General features: G+C 35.3%; 2 protein-coding genes across 7 annotated transcripts in view; one reads left to right on the top strand and one right to left on the bottom strand.

Annotated features, from left to right (window-relative positions):
* Positions 1-24835, top strand: part of LOC126372577 (nuclear envelope phosphatase-regulatory subunit 1) — a 598500-nt gene that overhangs the window by 173301 nt on the left and 400364 nt on the right. The gene's annotated exons all lie outside the window — the stretch shown is intronic.
* The window catches only part of LOC126372546 (CD209 antigen-like protein C), a 119388-nt gene that overhangs the window by 39694 nt on the left and 54859 nt on the right, over positions 1-24835 (bottom strand). The window contains exon 2 of the mRNA XM_050018366.1: positions 9898-10152. Coding sequence (XP_049874323.1) covers positions 9898-10152 — 255 coding nt within the window. The remainder of the gene's footprint in view (positions 1-9897; positions 10153-24835) is intronic.

Below are 24835 nucleotides of genomic sequence, written 5' to 3'. Positions count from 1 at the left end.
TGAACATGTTCGCTGAAATCATACTATTCTTTTTTTGTTTTGATAATTGGTTTAGGTATTACCGTATAGGTATTATAAGATTATCAGGCTAGAGATTTCAAGTGCATGTTAATAAAGGTGCTCCTTTACTTGCGATAATCTATATAAGAACGTAGTTATATAAAAGCGAGAGGTCATTGACTTACTTAAAACGAAATCTCAGAAAGTACAAGTGCTAGAAGTCTCAAAATTTGCATGCGTGTCCCTTTTAAGACGTAAATGCTCACTATGACGGTATTTTAATAAATTCAACCCCCAACGGGGTAAAAAAGGGATTGACAGTATGAATGAAACTGATGAATGATTAATTCGCGGGCGCACAGCTAGTATAATATATATTTTAATATTGAATTGTATCAACAGCGTTAAGTCGGTATTCAATATGATGTCAGGGCTTGCAATCGGATATGTGCAGGACCCGTGAAGAGCAACCTTGGAGTATTCCGGTCAGTTCAAATGTCATCCATGCAATGGGAATGCGATTAACCTATACACACTTCTAACATTTTGATTTTATATGTAGGTAATAAAGTATATTAATACCGGTGTCAATGAGATAGAATCCCTTAAAAAAATACATTTTGTGATCTCTAGTTTGGTTAGGACATTACAGGCTGATCACCTGATTGTCCAAAAGTAAGATGATCCGTGCTTTGGAAGGCACGTTAAGCCGTATGTCCCGGTTACTACTTACTGATGTAAGTATGTAGTCGGCTGAATAATAACCCTGACACCAGGGTTGATGAGGTTGGTATTCTACCTCACAACCTACACGATATGATGAATGAGATAGAGAGCCAAAACAGAAACAAGTGCGACTCTTTATTGTGCTTCTTGTATGTTTTGCTAGTGACGCTTGCGCCGCAAGGACCCAGGCTAATACTAGCTAAGGATATCGCTGTCAACGAATACGTCTGAGAGGACATTTTCATTGTTTTACAAGTCATCATCTCCCTAGCGTAATCCCGTTTTCACATGGTCCGCTTACCTAACCTGAAGATTTGTCAGGTCTGGTTTTTTACAGAAGCGACTGCCTGTCTGACCTTCTAGGCGTATATGCTAGGTTACATACACATACATACATACATATAACAACTCACGCCTATATTCCAGGGTAAGCAGAGACTATGGAAATTCCATTTACTTCGATCCCGGCACACGCTTCCTTCACATTCATCAATCGTTTTATACACGCACGCCGGTTCAGAGTAGATCGTACTGAACCTTCTCTAAGGACATCTCCAAATTGGTCAATGTATGTCCTTCTAGGTCTTCCTCTGCCAGCTCTACCACCAACCTTCGCTTTATATACTGCTTTTGTCATTCTATTCTCCTTCATCGCGCTACTTGTCCAACTTAATATTCCCTTCTCAATCTTAGTCACTATTTAAAACTTATTTAACGCGAATGTGGATTACATTTGACGAGTATTTTTAATAATTTAAAATGTCTAGGAACTCTATCAAATATGACAAATGTAGTGCCCTTGTAATACAATATCAATGTGCCCACCTGCTTAACTTATAACTAGTATAGTTCAAGGCTTAAAATAACTGATCCATCATCATCCACGCTCTTAATTGTTGAATGTTGTATATGATATAACATATGTAAACTATGTATATTGCTTACGATAATTTGTGTTCACATCCCCCTCAAATGGTGGGGTAGGGTACTTTCTCCTACCTGTAACAAAAAATATATAAGTAAGTAATAATCACTACATAGTATAAAACAAATTCGCTTTTTCTATCCCTATATCCCTATGTGTGTTAAACCTTTAAAACCAAAAAATAGCGTATATATTTTCTTTGGATTTTGATGCGGTTTTTTTTAAATAGATAGAGTGATTCAAGATGAAGGTTTATATGTATAATAACATCCATTAAATAGTGGAATAAATACTGTTATTTTTGAGGTTTTTAATGTGATGTCGTAAATAATTTCATTTTTTCCTCAGCATTGCACCCGAGCGAAGCCGAGGCGGATCGCTAGTATATAACAAAATACAGTGTAAATAATATTTGTGAAAAGTAAGGAGAAGTTTATTAAGAAGATATACATGAATATTATCATCGTTTATAATTTAGGTAGTATCATTCTCCACTCTTGTCTACCAAATGCTAATTCTTTTACTTCTTTATAGACACGACGTCGCATTTTCTTTAATCAGTTCCATGTAAGCTCTTCTTGGTCTTCCTCTTTCTCTCTTTCCTTCTATCTTATCTTCTATGTTTTTTTTAAAAAAATGACGCTTCTTATTAAGTGTCTTGCCTCTCCTGTCTCCAACTATCTTGCCTCTTCTGACCTCAATAATTTGTCAAGCACAATAATTGACAAGCACTTCCTCATTAGTAACCCTTTTCGTCCAACTCATTCTTTCCATCCTCCTCCAACACCACATTTCAAAGGCCTTGAGTCTCTTTGTCGTTCTGTGTCAGTGTCCAAGTTTCACATCAATAGAGGGCCATACTCCATACGAATCTAATACTTATTTTGATAAACACATCTTTAAACTGGTACTATTTCCCTTAAAAACTTGACTTTTTACCCTTTTCTTCGACAACTCTGCGCAGAGAAGGCAAAAAGCCGTAATAAACGACGTACTTACTAACGTAAAATAAGGCGCTATTTTAAAACTTGCTATAAAAACGTGGACTGGGAGCCGTAGGAAATAGGTCACCGCATTACTCTCCCCCTTGTGACTAAAGTACTAACTATAGATACAGAGTGTAGGTAGGGTAGTTAGCAATGGCTCAAAAAAAAAACACATTGCGCATAACATCTAAAGTCCACATTGGACTCTCTAAGGGAGCTGTTTAAAGAAATAAATATACAGACGGTCGCAAGTCAATATATTTTTGAAAACATTATGTATGTACGCAAAAATGTATCTCTCCTCCCGAGAAACTGTGAAAAAATATAAGGAATAAAAAATTGCTACTCAAAATTCTAGATTAAGTAAAATAAATTCATCGTTTTTGGGGTTATGTATACGTTTTTACAATAAAATACCAAATAATATTTCGAATTAGTCAGAAAATAAATTTAACGCGCATGTGAAGCTTACTTTATGTAAAAAAGATTTAAATTATAAGATTAAATGATTACCTAAATGATAAAAATGTCTGATATTAAATGTGTTCCTCTAGTTATTAAATAGCTTGTAATGTATACCCTTATTGATTTAAAAGATGTGTTGCTGTTGCAGTTTCTTGTCATTTCTTCTCCTCAGCCATAACACCTTGCGAAATGACGTAAATTCAAAAATGTCACATTGACCATCAACAAGTTTATCCAAGTTTATTAGTTTAGGATGGGTGACCACAAAAAAAACAAGTTTTCATCTCGAGCTTCTCCGTGCTTCGGAAGGCACGTTAAGCCGTTGGTCCCGGCTGCATTAGCAGTCGTTAATAACCACCAATCCGCACTGGGCCCGCGTGGTGGTTTAAGGCCCGATCCCCCTATCCATCCATAGGGAAGGCCCGGCTGGTGATGATGATGATGAAGTTTATCCATGATAATTACGTTGAAAAAATGAGAAATGCTTGTAGTGGATCCCGTAGTATGGCTATGTTGTTTTGGAGTTGTTGTGAAGAAAACAGCAATAAACTTAAGTACTAAACAAAATCTCGCACCCGTCTCGCTTTTTTGACTTTCCCGGCTCCGCGGGCATCATACTACAATTCCAGCGAAGAAATCATACATTCAAATGTAATTATACAAATCTACTGATCCATAAAACATGTGTACACGTGGCATAAAAAACAACTCATTACAGTACCCGACGCACACCCAAAAATTCATCTGGGAAAAAGCGCATAGATTTCCCCATTCGCAAGGAAAATGGGTCATCTCATCGCTCAGAGTTCCCCCCTTTCGCCCTCTTTCCCCACTCTCCCTCTTTTAGTCCCCTTTCGTCTGTTTCCCGTCTGGCGGTAATGGGGGTATCAACCACCGATCGCGGGAATTACGCTGCCTTTGACTATCATGTAATTTACTTTGCTGTTCTCTTGTTAAAAAATGCAGTTTCAACCAACTTATTTGGTGTAAACGGCTTGGGTAATTGTAGTGCTGTTTAAACGAGGCGGATAGTTAGGAATGGCGGTTTTTTAATGCAATTATCTTGCATGTTTTCTGCTCTGGCTTAACTATTTGGTGGAGTACTTTGGAAGGAAGAGTACTCTTCATACATGCTTACTTACTCGTAATGATGTACATTTCTGTTTGACACTAGATCAACAAGAGGGTCGATTAATAGGAGATAAGTAATCTGCCATGTTTGTAGGGTTACTTCCTTCCGTTCCATTAATGGATTGAAATATCTGAATTAATAACATAAAAAAATATAAACATCCCCTATATACGTCCCACTGATGGGCACAGGCATCCCCTCAATCAACCGGAGGGGGTATAGAGCATACTCCACCACGCTGCTCCACTGCGGGTTGGTGGAAGTGTTTTACAGCTAATGGCCTGGACCAACGGTTTAACGTTCCCTCATCATCTTATCTTTTCAGACAATCAGGTAATTCAAGCTTGTAAAGTCCTTACCAGACAAAAGACAGTCTCACAGAGTGATTTTCCGAATATATCAATATTATAAGATAAATAAAAATATATATGTTTGTCATATCCATATTATTATCATTAAGTCGGATTTGTCTGGACAAATCCAGACTGTCAGCATTCTCTCTGGACATTGTTCGACTTTTTGACTGGCTGAGTTCTTTAAATGGAAAACTCTTTTAACAGTATTTTGGGATTAAAATTAAACAATAATTCTTGCGCAGGCTTTTTTTAATGTCTAACTAGTCTAGTTTTCTATCAGGTCTTTTTCTGGAAATTATACATAGGTATAAGGGGTGTACCAGAAAATACGAACGAACGAGTACGTAGTCGTTACATGAGTCATGTCAGGGGCCTAGTGCGGCTCAATAATAACCCTGACACCAGGGTTGATGGCGTTGATAATCCACCTCACAACCCACACGATAGAAGAAGAAGAGAAAATACGAATATAATATAACAAAATTCAATACTTTAATGAACACACAAGATATAGAATCTCTTTCAAGCAGTCCAAGTAATCAAGAACGTTTTAGAAAGTGTTCTACTAAGTATCTCCTTTGTTTATTTCTGCCAGGTGTTGCGAAGCGACGCGACATACGCGTAGCATTTTATCAAAAAAACTTTAAAGGCACCCGACGACGGCTCATATAGATGTTTTTTTATTGTGATATGTTTCACACATGCATAATAAAGGAATGTTGTCTCACTTGTCTCGTCCCGACATTTTGAGTTCACCTTGAAAGGTTCAATGCTTTAGTTCAAGTTTATCGTGTCATTGGTGTGCGATGCGTCGATGTTTCAGGTAGCAACAACGTCAACTGTCAATCGATAATAAAATTATCAGGTTCAAAGCGGATTGTGTTATATTAGAACTGGGTGTTGGGACCGTTGCTCAGCAACAATAAACGGCGTAAGTGTAGAGGTGATAGAAATTATTATTTTTGTCATAGATTAACTAAACTAAATGAGCTCTACACCTTTTTGCCACAACTTGAAGGTACCGAGAAATTACAAACAATAAAAAATATTATAAGTCCATCCTATTTTCTTCAGGTTTACTCTGGATCTGATGTTACGTTCTCTTTTTGTTACAAATAAACCTTTACATTTTTTATTTGTTGTTTCTAATAATAAGTAATAAAGGAAGTTGAGAATAACTACAGACCCAGAGTAAACCTGAAGAAAATAGAAAGGATTTAATATATTTTTTATTGTTTTTAGGTTCTCTAGATCTTCGCCATCTATCGTCGCCGAGCTAGGGTTCCAACACCCCCTTGATGTGTACTGAGGCGGCACCGCAGGCATAAAGCACAGGTTTACAGGGCGTCCGAATTATTTGCAACGGCGCATACAAACCATTGTCACGCAGTTTTATGAGGTCCAGGACTACAGATCTATGCGTAAAGATATACTTATCTTTGTTACTAACGTAGTTGAAAGAAAATTGTTACTAATAATTGAGAATTTGTATGTACGCGTTCACATAGTTTCTCTCTTTTGCACTCCTGCCAGCAATTACGGTACGAGAAGAGGTTGTCTAATTTCTTTGCCCTTTTTTATTCTAACCGACTACGGTCGGTTGAATCTTCCAAATATAAGTACTCCTCTAAGACGCCCTGGACAGAGGTTCTCATCCAGTTGGGCAACTTCGGGACTTCCAACCGGGTGAGAGCCCTCTGTGCTCCCCATTTGTTTGGCCCAGTAGTTAATGTTTTCTGAGGCACTACAATAAGTAACGCCAAAAAATAAAACCGCCGACATCTACGACATACTATTGCGATTAACGTTCCCATACCATGAAACTGGTATAACATGTTTTTTGTTTTATTTTGACCAGTACCACAGAATAAATATAAGTGCCTACAGGGATTATCATCTTCCTTGCATTATTCCGTTTTTTACAGGGTCCGCTTACCTAACCTGAAGATTTGATAGGTCCGGTTTTTTACAAAAGCGACTGCCCATCTGGCCTTCCAACCCGCGAAGGGAAAACCAGCCTAATACAAGTTAGGTCACATCACATACCTCCGAAAATGCATTTTTCGGGAATGTGGGTTTCCTCACAATGTTTTTCTTAACCGCAGAGCACGTGATAATCATTTATGATCCAAAAATGAGTTCGAAAACAAATTCGACAATCATTTTAAGTACCTACAAGCATATGGACCACAAAAAAAGAAATGATGACTTCTTAAATGTCAGTGCTGACATTTTTCTTATGAAACTGTTTTGGAAACAACGCTATCTGTGTAACATAACGACTCATCTAGTTTTATGTTTATTATTATATTTTTAACCTTTAAATAACGTTAAGCTATAAAATGGTGCTAATTCCTGTAAATACCATCTAATTTTATTTTAGGTTATATCTGTCATTTTCTTATCCGCCGAAAAGGAAAGGGACGGGTAATCGACAAGCATAAAATTTATGGAACACACGTCAATTTTAAGCACAAATCTAAAACAACCGTCTAAAAATTCGCCCGGGTTATTCATTTATTTACTCATTCTTCCTAAAATTAAGAGCTGTCAATCATCCGTCCCTTTCCTTTTCGGCGGATAAGAAAATGACAGGTATAACTTAAAGTAAAATTAAGAGATGTCTGCAGGAATCGAGGCCATTGCATATTTTAAATAACAAGTATTTCGTTATTTAGTATGCATTGCTTCACAAACCTATTGTATGTATTTAATATTAGTTTTTTTTTAAGAAAAAGTGAGGCCAGTTTTAAGTTTGGGGAATTTTTAAGCTTTGTTTTTATTTTTTTAATCTTCCACTTTGTTACCGTAAACTGAATTTTGAGTAAGTATAATAAATTACTGTAATGCTTACATTTAAATTAATCACAATTTTAATTTATTTTTGAGTACGAAATTTAGTATATTTAATACACATTGGGCGGAAGGCAAGAGGGAAACCACTGCCCTATTCGTCCCTAAAAAGTAGCATGGAGAATGCTACACCGACAAGAGCGTGGCTCTCGAATTAGTGATGATGAATACACATTATAATATTAGGTAAAGAAGAACAAGTTAAATATTTCACATAGAGGTAAGAAAATTAGTAGTTGGAGTCACCATTTCCTCTATGGGAAACTAGATGTTGGCACGTTTTCGCAACGATTTCTGAGCGTTGCGTGCGCATGGTCATTTTCACACACGCTCCAATGTTTGCCAACAAACATTGGGACAAGTTTGACATAACACTTGTACTTGTACATGGAGTAGTAAATTGCAAGAATTTCTCTAGAATGGAGAAAGTAGAGTTAACGATCACTTCACATAGACTAATGACTAAATTCCTAGTAAGTCGACTTTAATTGGATGGGATGGAGATGGGATGTTATAATTGCGACTGCGTAATGTTTTTACTTACATTACATTTCTTCTTATAAATTACCACAGTTTATATACTTCTATGGTGTGAAGGCGATGTAGCATAACTTTTTTATAATGCGTATTTTTCACATTACATTATTTTGTTTTTTATTAAATTGAAATAATTTTTGGTTCATTTCATAAACTGCGATTACTATGGCAAAAGAGGACATTAAATTGATTCCATCACATGCTCGGTCCATCTTGCGTTAATTTATCTCTTTATTTTTATGAAATGTAGAGATTTTTTGAGGTTGTTCAATCAATTTCTAAACTGTGTAGGTAGGTAAGTAAGTAAATATTAGTTGGACTTAATTAGGCATGACTTAATGAAGTTTTGCGTTACAAAAGGTGAGATCAAGGCGAGTTTGATCTTTTGGAATGCTTTGTTATGAGTTGAGTAAAATACTGTTGACAAGGACTTCTATTCATCTAGGTACCTAATGTACTTAGGTAAGTACTAAGATATTTTATTTTTAAAATTTAAAATAAGACCCTGACCAATTTGAAGATGTCTTTAGAAAATGTTTAGTACGATCTACTCTGAATCAGTACGATGTAATGATTGATTAATGTACAGGAAGCAAGAGAAGTGTGTCAGCTGAAGTTTGAAGCAATTGGATTTCCATGGTCTCTGCTTACCCCGGTGGGAAATGGGCGTGAGTTTATGATGTGTAAATTAAGAATAGACTCGGTTTTCATTGTTTATTATTATACAATGCAAAAATATAGCATAGCGGTTGGATGAAGTGAAAAATATTCAGCGTTCATTACTAGTTTGGCTAATGCAAACTAATAAGTTTTGATCAACTAATAGAGTTAATGGCCTAACAAATTGATTTAAGCTTTAGTACGATATATTAAAGTTCTTTGACCTTCCAATACTTTGATCACAATAGATTCACCTATCCTAAATAATATACACAGGCGATAGTTTTTTAGACAGTAATTATTGTTTAGGAAAAGTTCAGTCTGGGAATTAACAACTAAATACGATCAATCCAAATGTTTCTTAAGTCAGAGAGAGAGATAGATATATTAAGACTTTGTAATAATAAAGTAACAAGTATAGTATCTATCATCGTTAGTATAGCTTTATTTTATGTCTTTAAAGTTCTTTCAATTTTTCTAAATGTTAATTACACTTCAATATACAATAATATGATTCTATCATAAATATTGAATTAGGTAGTTTTCTAGGCTAAAGTTAAATTATGAAATACTGATTAATAAATAAAGACAGATCTAAAGGTGACAAAATCGTTTTCTTTTTTCTATGTAAGTAAGTAACTTATTTATGAATTAAAAAAAAGAATAATGTGATAATAAGTGCGACATTGCGTCACGTTTTCCTATGACGTCAGAGGCTGCTTTTTCATACAAATTCCATATAATTCCGTGTTTTGACTTTTAGTAAATAGTAACCCTATTCAGTTTCCAAAATAACCTTATGAGAATGACCAAACATATTATTATATTAATATACTTACATATTATGTTTACCTTGACGTTGGAAAAGTTCCTTTTATAAAAAGCTGGACCTGTCATATCTTTAGGGTAGGTACCCTTGAACAGATCCCTTGAAAGCGGAACAACGATAGGAGATGATGCATACGACTTCAAACAATATATCGTCACTTAAAAGGAAAAATGACGTTAAGTTAGTAAGTTAAAAGACAAAATAACCTAAAAAGCAGTTATGATATATAAATTGCTAGACATAGAAAACGAAAAAATAAACAATGTATCTTACGTTGACGCCTCTATCAAAATTGGATAAATGGATAAAAAGTTATGATAAAAAATCGAAAAAAAAACTTTAGACGGATTTTTCTCCAAATAGCCTTTTGCGCTTGCGTAATTTTCCCTTTCCAGTGACATTATTTGGACACCTTTAGTTATACATGCCTTCAGAATAGATGGAGTCAATCTGTTCACTCTCGACGCTTTGCAAGCTGTCGTCTTCTGCATACTCCTGTCCTTCTTGTTGGTTCTCTTCCGCCGTCTCTCTTGTATTCCTATCTTCTTGATGCTTCTTCACTGGAAGTATCTCATGTATCGACGGCGGCCTTATTGAGTCTCTTGACAAGCCAAGTTTCTTCTGGATAAACGCCTCGAGGATCTGCTTCGTAATCTTGTTTTGCCGCGCCAGCTCTTGGAAATCTGCGGAGAAGAGAGAAGACAGATAAAAATGACTGCGCGGGAAAGAGACAGAGAAGGAAAGACGTCATTTTTATCTGGTTCTCCCTTCTCTGATGGAGAGGAGGTGAAGATAGTACAGACCAGAAAGAAAAGTAAAGAATAGGAAATATTCAGAAATAATTTTCAAAATTATTATTTTATTGCGAATCGCAAGCGCTTTATAGACATTCGATTTACCCGACTAGTGCAACGATACTGTAGTAAATATGATTATACATAAATACCTATATCAAAATACCACAGTCATCATCTCCCTAGCGTTATCCCGTTTTCACAGGATCCGCTTAGCTAACCTGCAGAGTTGACAGTTCTGGTTTTTTAAGGTTAGTTATTTAGAAGATATGAATACATGGTATTTAACTGTCTAGGAATGGGTATTAGGCAGCCAAATTCCTAATTTGTATAACAATATTTTTTTATTTTTTTTAAGAACGTGCGAGGCATTTTACAGCTTGTGAGAAGCTCCAGTAGCTTTTTGTTGGATGAGATGTTCGTTATGTAAAAAATGACGATTCGAAGTGTAACTATGTTATCTACTGAATATTAGATATTTTAGGTTTGAATTTGAAGTTTGTAGAAGTATAAAATACCACAGTATGTGCGTAGTATTGCATAAAACTATTCTGTGGTATAAATATACGTGCGTAAATCGTACTATCTGGACAAAGGTAGAGTGCATGGAACCATTTGTTTTCACGTTTACATCTAAGGAATGGTAATGGGTAATGCGAGAAAGGCGGATAAAACGTATGGGGCTGTAAAATGTAGTCAATATGCAGGTCTGGGTAATAGAGGCACAAGGTGATAACACACAATTGTGCCAATTCTTACAAACATATTTTTTCCAAAATCATGTCACGATAAGTGTAATAAAAAGGTACTTAGTTTTCTTTGATTGTTCTTCAAATTTTGTTTCTGGCTACTTCCAGAAATGAATGAAAGTGTTTTCTTAAAATAAATACAATTATATGCCTATTTGAGTATACATAATTATATATTTTTAGTTTGATAGCTCTTAAAATAATGACACGAAAAATGTAAGAAAAAGATGAAGGTAAGTAGTTTAAGTACTATTTAACTAAAATAAAATGTATTTCTAAACAAAATTATGCCTATTCTGACTTTTTTTTAGTTTGATAACGTCACGACTACGTCACGTTGAGTGTAATAAAAAGGTAGAGCTACTTAGTTTAAAAAACATCAAACTAAAATTCAACAATAGAATGCGCTCCAATGCTTGTGTTTTCTTAAGTAGGTTAAAGTACTTAAGTTAATTTAAATGAGTTATTTAATAAAATATTTGTCTAGGAGACATAGATTTATAAGGCTTGCCACATAGGTCGCTTTTTGCTAGGGGCGGATATCAGCCTGAATACTTTGTATAATGTAGAATCAAGTTGCACAAAATATTTGCGTTGATGACTGTGAAATACAATAGTCACGTATTCGTTTAAAAGTTACAATTACTGTAATAATACTAACAAAATATAAGGTCATGACTATATTCCAATGGGGTAGTTAGAGGTACATCCATCGTAACATGAACTAAGTACCCACACTTCACCAAGCTTTTTGTTAGACCAACGTGTCAGGTGGCCGTATCGCCGTCTATAATGGTCTAGCCAACTGTACTGGTGTAATTAATAACTCATTGGTGCAAGTACAGTCTGGGGCTCATAATAATAAGTGAGAATATTTATGTGATCATTATAGATATACGAATAACATAGGCTAACGATTATTATGCCCAATTGGGGTGGTCGTATATAGAGGTACATCCATTGCATGCTGGGCTAAATACCTACGCTTCACCGGAATTTTTGTAAGACCAACGTGATAGATAAATATAAATACCTATTAAGATATCTGATATCTATTATTTACTTCTTTGACAGAGTGGAATGAACGAAAAACAGAGTTCTTCAGCTGCTTATCATGGCGTTGTAATTAAAATCAACTACGGCATAGTGAAGATGGACTATTTATATATACTTTATTGTACACACATGAAACGAAACAGTTTATAACATCACAAGAAAGGTTACAGCACAATAATTTGTGTCGCCCACCCCAGTCAGGACAACTGGCGAGAGACTGTATTGTAATAGCAATGATATATACGAAAGAACTACATAATAAAGACATAAATTTACCTATTCTAAGAGTATGTAATTAAATCATTACCAAACAAGATGTCCATTCAACTAACAAAGAAGTCTCTCACGACTAACATTCATCAAGAATCGCAGCGATTCTTATCTGCGTTTAAACGAGTGTAATACACTTTTAACACTAAAATGTTACCTTGATTGTTATTGTTATATTACAGAAAGTAACATAAATGTTACCAAATGTATTCTGTCTTGAGAAAAGTTGTAGACGGGCGTGTGGAAGCTTGTTAAAGACGACTTACATTTATTCGGATGATATACAGGGCATTAGTGACATCGTAACTAATACTAAGGGGGATGATTCAAACCATGATTCTGGGTTAATATCAAGTATAATTCCTGTTTTTATGAAAATTGTAGTTTTTTTATTATTTTCAGTTCCATACTTTAGAGATGGAAAATTCAGAATCGTGGTCTGAGTCATTCTCCAAAGTTTTCGTTACTATGTCGGTAACCTGTATAAGTAAGTAGTTTTAACAAGCGCTTACGCTGTTTTAACATAAAATCGCATCACAATATATGATCGGCCTGATTTTCTTTGTTCATTTGTTCGATTTTCCGCATGCGTGTGGGTTGACACTTAATCGTATACCTGTATATTGTGATTATTAAACTAGTAGCGTTCGTTGATGCGACATAGATTGCAACCGCAATTTACAGCAGCCTGCGGTTAGGCTGTCAATAATAATTAAAATTACATGTATATTAACGGAGGAGCTCGGTGGCGCAGCGGTAAACGCGCTCGGTCTGCAATTGTTGAAGTTAAGCAACTTTCGCAAAGGCCGGTCGATGGGTGACCAAAAAAAAGTTTTCATCTCGAGCTGCTCCGTGCTTCGGAAGGCACGTTAAGCCATTGGTTCCGGCTGCATTAGCAGTCGTTAATAACCATCAATCCGCACTGGGCCCGCGTGGTGGTTTAAGGCCCGATCTCCCTATTCTGCATCCATAGGAAAGGCCCGTGCCCCAGCAGTGGGGACGTTAATGGGCTGATGATCTCGTATATTAACAATTTTAAGTATATCATAGTACTTACAACATTCAAAACAAAGTAGGCATCCAGATTCTTGTCATCGATCGGGATCGATAATACCGTAACGTTTTTTGTTGTTTTTATAGCACTCACTCTTGAAGGAAAACATCGTGAGGAAACCCACATTCCCAAAAAATGCATTTTGGGAGGTATGTGACCTGCTGCTGAGCTGTATTGGGCTAGTTTTCCCTTCGCGGGTTGTAAGGTGAGACAGGCAGTCGCTTCTATAATAAAAACCGGACCTGTCAAAACTTCAGGTTAGGTAAGCGCACCCTGTGAAGAACGGGATATCATGTACCCAATTTAGAACCCTGGCGCACTATCATATTTAACATTTAATAAGACTTGCGGTTTGATTTGTAAAAAAGTTAATGTGACATGGTTTCAAAGGTACATATTAGTACTCGTGACCATGCATACGCCTCTCATCCGCCCGTGTGTACCAAAGGCAACTACAAATTGGCTGTTTGCCTCTCTATTGTTAACAAACCAGACCATTACAAAAACAATGCTAACAATTTTATCTTTCGATTGTTTTACAACGAAAAGGAAGCCACTTTTGTAACGATTGAATAATTATACTGATAGGATATGTTACTTGGTAAGTACTGGAAAATTAACCTTGCATTGTTGTTAGGCCCTTTAAGAGTTTGTTAATGTTCCGTATATTTGTCGGAGATTGAATAATGAAAAATGGTTGTTAAGATTATCAGTTGCTGTTAATTTCAAGGATAAGAAGTCACTATAGTCCCATGGTTCACCAGCTTGCTTCTGAAACGGGTAGCGTTGGTTCGAACCTCATTATTGGATTTGCACCAAAGAGTTATTAATTTATCTGAAGTGCATTTTTCACTAACAAAATTGGCTCGACTATTGTAGACGTAGGGACGGTACTGAAAAGTATCGGCGTCCGAAAGACGTAATATAGGTACGATCCCGACGACCCTATTACTCTAGCCATAGAGGCAGCCAATCAGCTCGCGACACCAAACACTTCAGGACCCCAATACCGACCCCGCCGGCGTGGTCGATGATTTCCCTCATTCAGCGCTTATCGCTATCGACCCACTAGGGTCGATTAATTCTTTCAAATATTTTTCCTCTCAGACGACGCCCTGAGCCGAGGTTCGCGCCCAAATGGGCATCCTCAGGCCTGTTGTCTTAAACGTTGTATCGGGTGAGAGCCTTCAGCGCTCCCCATTTGTCCGGCCAAGTAGTTAATGCCATCTGCGGCAAATCTACAGTAAGTCAAGATATAAAAAAAAAAATATAGACGGCGATACGACTCACCACCTATCACGTTGGTCTAACAGAACGCGTGAGCTTAGTTTACAAAATAATTTATGTTTAAATAATGAAATAATTAAGTAGTCATTATGTCTAAATGACATAGTGATTTATCACCTACAAAAAAGGATGGCATTTACGTACTTCTTTAGACACACGATTAAAAAATACCGATTCCACCTTTTGTGATATGTCTTGCATGCATTGTTAAATGTGGCATATTCAAATATCACCAATCAAAAAAGCAACTGATATTAAACTTATTGTAATATAGTATTTCTAAAAGTCTAGGTCTAGATGAAAAGATTACCTATCTAAAAATATAATTATGATAAATGGCTAGATATTATTCAGTGTGAAATTTCTGTAAAGTTCAAGGTATACGTATGTTACCTATATGTTTTTATGATCATACTACGTTGATTACTACACGTTATTTGCTAGTGCGTGATATTTTCATATACCTATTCTGACTAAAATTATAATATTTTATATATTATTTTGTTATGTTTGCTAATAATAAGTAGGTACAAAGATAATAAGATAAATGTAGGATAATAGAATTGCGAAAGCGGTATATAAAGCGAAAGTTGATGGTAGGGCTAGCAGAGGAAGACCTAGAAGGACGTACATTGACCAAATTGGAGATGTCCTTAGAAAAGGTTTAGTAAGTACGATCTACTCTGAACCGGCGTGCATGTATGAAGCGTTTGATGAATGTGGAGGACGCAAGAGAAGTGTGTCAGGATCGAAGCAAATGGAATTCTTTAGTCTCTGCTTACCCCGGCGGGAAATAGGCGTGAGTTTATGTAAGTAAGTAGGTACACACATACATAAGATCACGCCTATTTCCCATTGGGGTAGGCAGAGACTACTATAGTGTCACTGGACGATCACAAACGCGATTAAAATATCAAACCATTTTATTTAAATACTAAATATTCAAATGTTTGTACAGTTGGGGGTCAAATTCTGGCCAAGTAGTCAATTGGCGGGAAATCTACAAAAGGTGACTTTAAAAAAACACGGGGATCACCGCGGAATTAAATAAATAAATAATAAATAACTTATTAATTAAAATCGCACTGATAATTATTAATTTGCTAAGAATTCCCCGAAGTACTTTCTTACAATAATTAAAACACATAATAACGGGTTCTTACCGCGTTTAAATGGGGATATGAGACTCCCGATATTAACACAAACAAGCGGCAAAGAAAGAGGGTAGACAGATATGTCTGCCCGTAGAATATTATGGATCTACCTACTCCACTCCAATCTCATCAGTCATCCCGTGATCATGGCACTTGCAACAGTGTCGAAATATCGGGAGTCTCATATCCCCATTTAAACGCGGTAAGAACCCGTTATTATGTGTTTTAATTATGATAATAACCGCGTAAACTTAAAACAATGTACTTTCTTACAAATTGTTTCTTTTTATGTTATACTTTCTACACCATTGATTGATTCGGTCAAAAGGTTAGTGGTAGAAAGTTAAAAAGGTCATAGACGTCATGTCATGTCAACCAAAACGTTATAGCTTTTTGCACTATACGATGTTCCTATACCATCTTACTATCTCTAAATAAACTTATCCACTTACACATTAACAATGACAAAAGTTACGCTTGTAATCCCTAATGGGGTGGGCAGAGCCTCAAGTAATCAGAAGACAACTTTTGACACGAAGTCCTAAGATGGATATGTCATGATGAATCTATCGTCCATAACATATTATAACAAATACTATATTGTACACACAGGAAATACAAAATACAAAACAAAAGAGAAATAGAAAGAGTAAAATAAAAATTGTTCATCATGTTATAAAGGACACAATCCCTCTGTCGGATTTTACGACATGCCCGGGAAGACAAGCAACTGAAAGTGTTTTCTATTCGCTCTCATAGAAACTTATCTAAGTACATAATCATTATTATTTATCTCTAAATACAATAGGGTCGTGTCATCATCATCAGCCGTACGACGCCCACTGCTGGGCATAGGCCTCCCCCAAGGATCTCCACGACGATCGGTTTTAGGGTCGTGTACTAAGTTTAAGATAAATTATGAAATACTGATTACTAAATAAAGAATAAAACTAGCTAGAGAAAAACTTTTTTTTTCTATTTAACTTATTCAAGAAAAACGTAACAATAAGTCCGACATTTATTTATCACGTTTTTCCATGATACGTCACAGTGTGCGTTTTCATACAAATTCCATAGTAATATTGTGTTTTGACGTTTAGTAAAAAGTAACTGAATTGACTTGCTGGAAACTAGCCTATTACGCATTTTCATTACAAAGATTTTCATCAACAAATATATTTTATATTTCAATCACAAAAAAAAATCAATCGTATTCTATTTTTGTCACCAACAAGATCCGTATATGTAGTGGTAAAAGGTCATATTCGAAGCGTAACAAAAATAATTGAAATATTCAAACAAAAAAACACAAAAGTTGAAAATGACAAAAAAATATATATTAATGATCTCTCTAAAAAGATACTAGTTTTAATGGACAACTAATTGATTTTATTGCATATTTAAATGCTAATTACAAATATAAATAAACTTCGCCTGCAATTGTAAAGAAAAAATTGTAAAGAAGCACCTAAAAACTTTATAAAAATGACCTTAAAAAATATCGCAAGCTCGAAAAACAGTTTTATGGACATTATAATTTATTTATTTGTAATAAATAAGTAGGCAGATAACATTCCGGAGGTCTCGATATATTACTTACATTTAACTTCGATTTTTTTATTATAATATAATGTTTTTTTATGGTGAAGATATAAATAATGCCGTGAGAATGCCTGCTTGCCTGATTTTACTGCAAAGCGTAATTGATATTTACCAGCGGCACCAATGATCACAGGTTATAATAATATAACTTATATATATATATGAGATCAGGGGGGTTAAAATGGCCATATCGAAGCAATTCATCTAAAAAAAGCAATATTGCATTGTTTGTATTTTTGGACGTCCGCGAATCGAAGGCTTCGACCAATAGACGCAGCGAACGCTATCTCCTGGGATAAACATCGTACGGCTATTGGTCTCCGACCAATCCGCCCTCGATATAAATCGGCGCAGAACCTGTGCCGCGGGAGCTGCCCGATAAAAGCCGTTAAAACCATCGTATATAACAATAATCTGTACAATAAACATGTCTACTTCAATATGTATCCTGACGTTAATAAAAACATTTAAAATGTGGTTTGTAAATTTAAAAAATCACAGTTCGTTTTTGGATTTAAGTCTTAGTATTTTATAAAAAAGAAATACTTACAAAATGTTATAAAAACCCTTTTTACTCTCTTCATTTATTTCATCTTGTAAAATGTTATGTATCCATGCGACCGCAGTATTTAAAGTCCATGGTTCAGATCCGTAGCATGTAATTTCATTTATTTAATTGGGTATTTATGCCAATGAGGGACTTTCCAGCTTACGTTTTTTTAAAATCATATAGATGGCGTTGTTCAGTTTAGGAAGTTGTATTGTTATAAACCAATAATAGTAAAAAAAAATGAATAATAGTAAAAAAACGAGTTTGTAGCAGCCAGATCTTCATTTAGAGCGAATATCAACATTTCATAGATTTTTTTTACTTTGGTCCGCTAGCCGTACTGTCAGCATTCTAAACTCAACAACGCCATCTTTGTGATTTTTAAAGTACTTCATCTGGAAAGTCCCTCATTGTAGGATAATTTCTGACTATTTAACTTTGTATGCATGTTACCTTACCTTTTCACAGCTGAAGATTTAGATGATAATTGTACCCGGGGACAGACATAGTGTATTTCTTAGTATCGGACTTAGGTACTTTCGATAATCATAGATCTCCCCTTAATCTTAATCAACCGAAGGGTGAAAGTATGAGCATATAGAAAGGAAATTCCATACTTTTAGTACCAATGCTTACCATCGGCTTCTTTCTTTTTTGTAGTTTTGGTAGCTCGCTCCACAGCTCGTTGAGCGACTGATGAATGCATATGAATAACACGTTTAGTTTCTTAAGTTCCCATTAAACAGTAAGTGTCGTGTTCCTTTTAAATCATACAGAACGATGATCTTGAAGTCAAATTGTATATTTATGACACTCCCAAGAAGGAAACGTCGATATTTACGATATAAATCGGATTAATCATTCCTATATATAATATGGTTGGGCGTTATTGAGTTATTATGATGCAGATGTTGATATTTCCGATAGCGTGCAGTATAATTTAAAAATGATTGCACGTGCACTTTTGAAAGCATCTTCATTGTGAAAGCGTTTTGTTTCAAGCGAAGAGCGTATTCTTGTTTTGGGTTTATAAATATTTCTTAATACAAAGTAATATGGATGAATATTATAATTCAAATTCTTCTTCTTCTCTGAGATCAATCCTCATCAACCCTGGTGTCATGGTTACTATTGAGCCGCTAACGACCGTATATTTAAGTAAATTGTAGCCCGTACCGCCTGCTAAACGTACCCTATGAAGCTTGGCTAATCTTACTCTCGGACAATCACGGGACAAATTGTGTTTAAATAGTTCCATTGGTCTTCTACAATATACCCTCAGTGATAAGCCACGTATTTACCAGAAATCTTCAGTTTATACTAGTTAGTAGGTTTAAACATACCTATACTTGAAAGTTGCTACTGTTGCGAACTCTTCATATTTCTTCTTTTTTGACGTTTTTTTTATCTTGGTTTTGTTTCGTCCTTAAGGAAAAAAAAAGCACACAGCTTTTTTGGTGAAAAAATCCATCCAACCATCGTAGCTCACAACTACCCCATAGAAACCGTAGGAATTTAAAAGCAACCTAACATATCGTTTTACCTCATAAGTATCCCTTAGGGATAAGGCGAGCACTAGAGCTAAATGAAACCTATTAATTACGAACGGGGAAGGTTAAATACTATTTCTAAACAATTACTAGATGAAACTAGAAGCCTGGGCCCAACAGGGTGTAGTAACACCGTATCGAAAACTGAGAAGGACAATCCAGTCCGTAGTAGAATTTTCCGTCGCAAAACTCTTTTTTTTTAATTATTTTCAGTTCCATACTTTTAGAACACACACACAGACGCTGACAGAGGGCAGCAGTAACTGTCAGTACTATTCAGAGGCGGAGGACAGGAGTCCTAGTATGGCTTAGTAATAGACTACTCTGGGCGCCACCCCACTTGCGTCAGACAGAGAACTTCGGGGCGGAAGGCAAGAGGGAAACCACTGCCCTATTTTCCCTAAAAAAGTAGCATGGAGAGTTTTTTGGAAAATGCTGCACCGACAAGAGCGTGGCTCTTAAATTGATGATGATGACTTTTGGTACGGAAAATTCCACTTGATATAAACTCTGAATCGTGAGTCGAGTCGAATCATCCCCCTCAGTACTCAGTACGGTGTCATTAACACTATATATGGACTATTTTCATCACTGTTATTTTTATTACAAATGCAATTACCAATCTACCTAACATCGCTTAGAATGACCAACAGCTGTTACTTTACCTAAAATAGCCTGTTACCGTCATTGTGTGCCAATTAATCCACAATGAAAGCTACATATATTCCATGTCAGGTGAATTGAAATATTCCATTGTTTGTTTGTCCATTTGTCGCGTTCGTGACGTGACCACTGCCTATAAACCACCGGCGCGCCCGCTTCGTTACCCAAATGGACTTTTTGACACAAACACCTGATAATTACCACTGTTTTTGAACCACCCCTAATTTGTTACTTTTTAGAGCGTTGTTCTGTTTGCGATTCGTGTGTTTGAAGGTCAGTTGTTTTGAATATGTAGGGTTTGAATGACGGACTTTACAGTCTACGTTCACCAGAAACAATATAGATGGCGTTGTTCAGTTTAAAAACGTGATAATTATCTATTTTCTGATTACACGGGTACATGGAATAAAACAAAATACAATGTAATGGCAGAAGCTATAAAAATAATTGTTGCTTGATATTTGGATCACATTATGTACAGAATTATGTTGCTACCTATGTTGCTTTTCTTTATTTGGATCAGTATAATAATGGGTGGAAGATGTATTTTGTGCTTGGGTGTAATAAAAAAGGGTTATCATTTATACCCAAAAACAAAGGTGAAAGATGGTGTATGTCTGTTATCCATGAAATTAGAAGGTTAAACGAAAAAAAAAACTGTACAGCGCCATCTATATTGATTTTGAGGAACATACCGTGGAAAGACCCTCATTGAGAGCGCAAAATAATTATCACAGAACTAGGAATGAACGAACTGCGAATTCAGAACTAGGTATTTTATACATGAATAAAATATCTACTTATTAGTTCTGAATTCAAATTCTGATACACGATATCCATAATAATTAACATGAAAATAGAACTCGTTGGCCCTTATTTGGAAAAATTATGATTGCCGAAAATAAATAACAGGTACTTATAGTATGTTTACGTCACATTTAGGTACGTGTGTTTTATACGCGATTTTTGTCTACCCCGATCAGGATTTAACTATCTTCTCTGACTTTGTTGTTGTTGCCAGAATCACAATTGTATCCCATTCACACTAAAGCAATCACTCAACGATTATCACGACAAGAGCGTGTCCTTCCTCTTAATCTGGTTTGTATCTTAATTAATTTACAGCATAGTAATTAAGCATGCATTGCTATCAATTGTTTGGCTATTGTGACTAATACCCGTAGCGCTTGCTTCTGTATGTTCACGACTTTGAGGTATGCGGACCGAGCTGGTGGCAATGGTGCCTTCAGATACTATCTTGATTTGAAAAAGACGGAAGTATCTGTCACTCTGATGGGAGCTGTGGTATAGACAGTCACTCTGGTGCTGAGGTTCACCTGCTTGCTTCTCAAATGAGGTACCGGACTGGCACCAATGAGTTATTAATTTACCTTAAGTGCAGTTTTCACTAACACAGTTGTCTCGGCCATTATAGACGGCGATACGGCTCACCGCCTATCACGTTGGTCTAACAGAAAGCTCTCTGAGATGTGGTAGTTAGTTCATCTTGCGATTGATGTACCTCTGATTACCCCAATTGAGGGTATTCGAATGAGTCAAATTATAAAATGCTGATCTATAAATAGAAGCCAGTCAGTGATCTAAAATCAATCTCATTTTTCTTTTTGATTTCAATAAATGAATTTCAATAATGAGTTGTCTAACAAGTCATCGTAAAACCAATTTCGTAAATCTCATTCGTAACCATTCGGTAACTAGTAGCAACTCAGGATACAAACAAACAGTCGTCTGACATTTGAACGAGGCACGACAGACAAGTCCAGATGTAGGTCAAGTTCAAAATAAATCGATCTTATCGTTTGTCTCATAACGAACAATATCGATACAACGTGACATCCGCCCGGGCTGATTCTAATCGATTCCGTTAACGAACGACGTAATCGATTCAAAATGTTGTTATATAATCTGATGTTGTTAAATGAATTGTGGAGAGTAATTGAATCAAATGTTTTTGTATCTTGCGGCTATAACTTTGTTAGGGTCGACAGACTTTTGTTGTGTTTTATGTAATAGAGAAAAAAGCTGTGTAAAAACGGATAGTTAAGACTTTTTGTTGGAATTGAGGTGGTATAACGGTGTCAGTCTATACAGCAACAAGTACCTAATAGAATAATGTTTTTGATTAAGATTAGGAACCTACATTCTTGTAGGGAGATTGGCAGAAAACCTAGGTTAGAACCGTCTGTGAAAAGACTGTAAAGGCCCTCCGAATCGGGTAGTTTTCTAAATGAAAGATACATTATGAAATTCTAAAGACCTCTGACTACCCCAATTGGGATTAGATATTTTGAAAATTGGGTATTCGAATGGTAAAGGCGACAAAAAATGTTTTCCTTTTTCTATTTAACTTATTTATATTTAATAAACAAAAATGTACTAATAAGTGCGACATTTTGTCTCGTTTTTCTATGACGTCACAGATTGCTTTTTTGTACAAATTCCATAGTAATTTCGTGTTTTGACGTTTAATAAAAAGTAACTGCGATAATGAAAATTCAGATAGCGCGTACGATACGAAAGAATCATTTAAGTAAATAACAACATGGGAATTGGGTCGTGTACTAGGTGCAAGATAAATTATGAAACTCTGATTACTAAATATAGACAGATCTAAAACTAACGAAAAACATTTTCTTTTTTCTATTTAACTTATTTATGAATTTTAATAAAAAAAAACGTAATAATAAGTACGACATTTTATCACGTTTTTCTATGACGTCACTGAGTGCTTTCTCATAGAAATTCCATAGTAATTTCGTGTTTTGACGTTTAGTAAAAAGTAACTGATTTGACTAGTTGGAAACTAGCCTATTAATTAGGAATAATTGTTTTTGTAACATTTCATGGGTTCCGCCGACAAATTATATTAACCATTTATACCGTTCATTAAAGTATAATGAAATCTCCCATGACTCTTCCCTTACTCACCATTGTATTTGTTCATAGGTAGTACTTGTATAATTTTCAAGACGATTCATCATTTTCCCACTAAACTGACATCATAACTATAAATAAATCTACTTAAATAATAAATCAAACAAAAACCTTCAATTTTCACAAGCAATTCAAGTAATAAAATCGACACTATTAAGTAAATTATTATAATAGCTACAAAACACGGTGTATCGTTTAATTGCGTTCCCAAAGATTTAGCTACTTGCGCAAGTCGACTTGAACTTGACCCCTGAACAAGTGAACACGCCTCCAACTAGATGTTGCAATAGTTTGCTTTGTAATATAATAGTTTTATGGATATTTAAAAAAGATGAAATACATCCATAAACTCAAGCCAATGCCCAATGGAATGGACACAGCTACAAGCTATCGGAAGACCATTTGCAACTGCCTTCGATAAGAAGTCATATGATGGATAAATCACCTATTGATGGTCCATCATCATATTAGAAAAGACTAATAACTTAATCTATCTGTCGGTTTTACGACATATCCGTTAGTAGCTTGAACGCGTTTTATGTTTTTATTCGCTCCCACTCCTGCATAGAAGCAAAACAAAACAGATGTAGTTTTAAAATAAAAAGAACATTTCAAGAAGTTTAAAAACGTATTTATTAAGTAATAATAACTATTATCAGCACAACATGAATTTTATGAACGCTTTAAATATATTAATTTCTTAATTTGTACCGTAAGTGAAATGTTGATTTAGCAGAAATGTAGTGAGATAAATGTTGTCCCATGAATTATTGAAAGCTCATTCACATTCTACTGGAGGCTGGCATGCCAGATTATGATAATAATATTCGTATTCTATATAGGTAAATGTTACGTTACTATCATGCTTCAAACGTTTGCATCGGCGATATATAAGTAGGTTAGTTTGGTAGATTATATTGGGTGGCAGCGGTTAGGTACTAGGTTATAGCAAGTGTAGTAAGGAAATGAAAATCAAACTTGGAATTAATTATATTGATTACAATCCGCCAGCATTAAAATTATCTAATAGGCTAGCCATTACTTCAAAATGCACGATATATTTGACAAAAATTAGCAAAATATATTAGTAAATATACTTACGTGTTTTTTTTTTGCTTTATTTAAATCCTGTTTCCATGGCGATATAAGCTTATCGTACAATATATAACTTTGAACAACTGTATCATCGTGAAATAAAATGATAAAATCGAAAAGAAAGTAAGTAGTTCGTTCTTCCATGAAAACGTCAACAACAACAATGATGTTTGCCACATAGTGACGTCACGTTATGTTTTTTTTTTTTACTTTTAATGGCCCCAGACGTTTTTATATAATGGCTTCGCTACGCTTTTAGCCAAATACAAGAAGTTAAAGTTGGGGAAACGTGGATATGGTAAGGAAATACGGTAATAAAATGAAGGGAATCAGGATTGGAATTTGGAATATTCTAGCTAGGTATATACATGTTATTAACAATTACATATTTTTATAACTTAATATCGTTTTTATCAATATATAGGGCAATAGTTCTATATACAATAGGATAATTTAAATGAAGTAAACAAGAAATAGAAGTAGGGAGTGGAACTCGGATATGGAGCAATTGGGTAATAAAACTGGAATGGCCATTTAAGGGACAGGAGAAGAAAATATGATTCACATCTCCATATTCACCGCATGAA

This window comes from Pectinophora gossypiella, chromosome 14, assembly GCF_024362695.1.
Source record: "Pectinophora gossypiella chromosome 14, ilPecGoss1.1, whole genome shotgun sequence".
NCBI classification, from domain to species: Eukaryota; Metazoa; Arthropoda; class Insecta; order Lepidoptera; family Gelechiidae; genus Pectinophora; species Pectinophora gossypiella.
The sequence above is the reverse complement of the archived record's forward strand: the minus strand, read 5'-3'. Positions and strand labels throughout refer to the sequence as shown.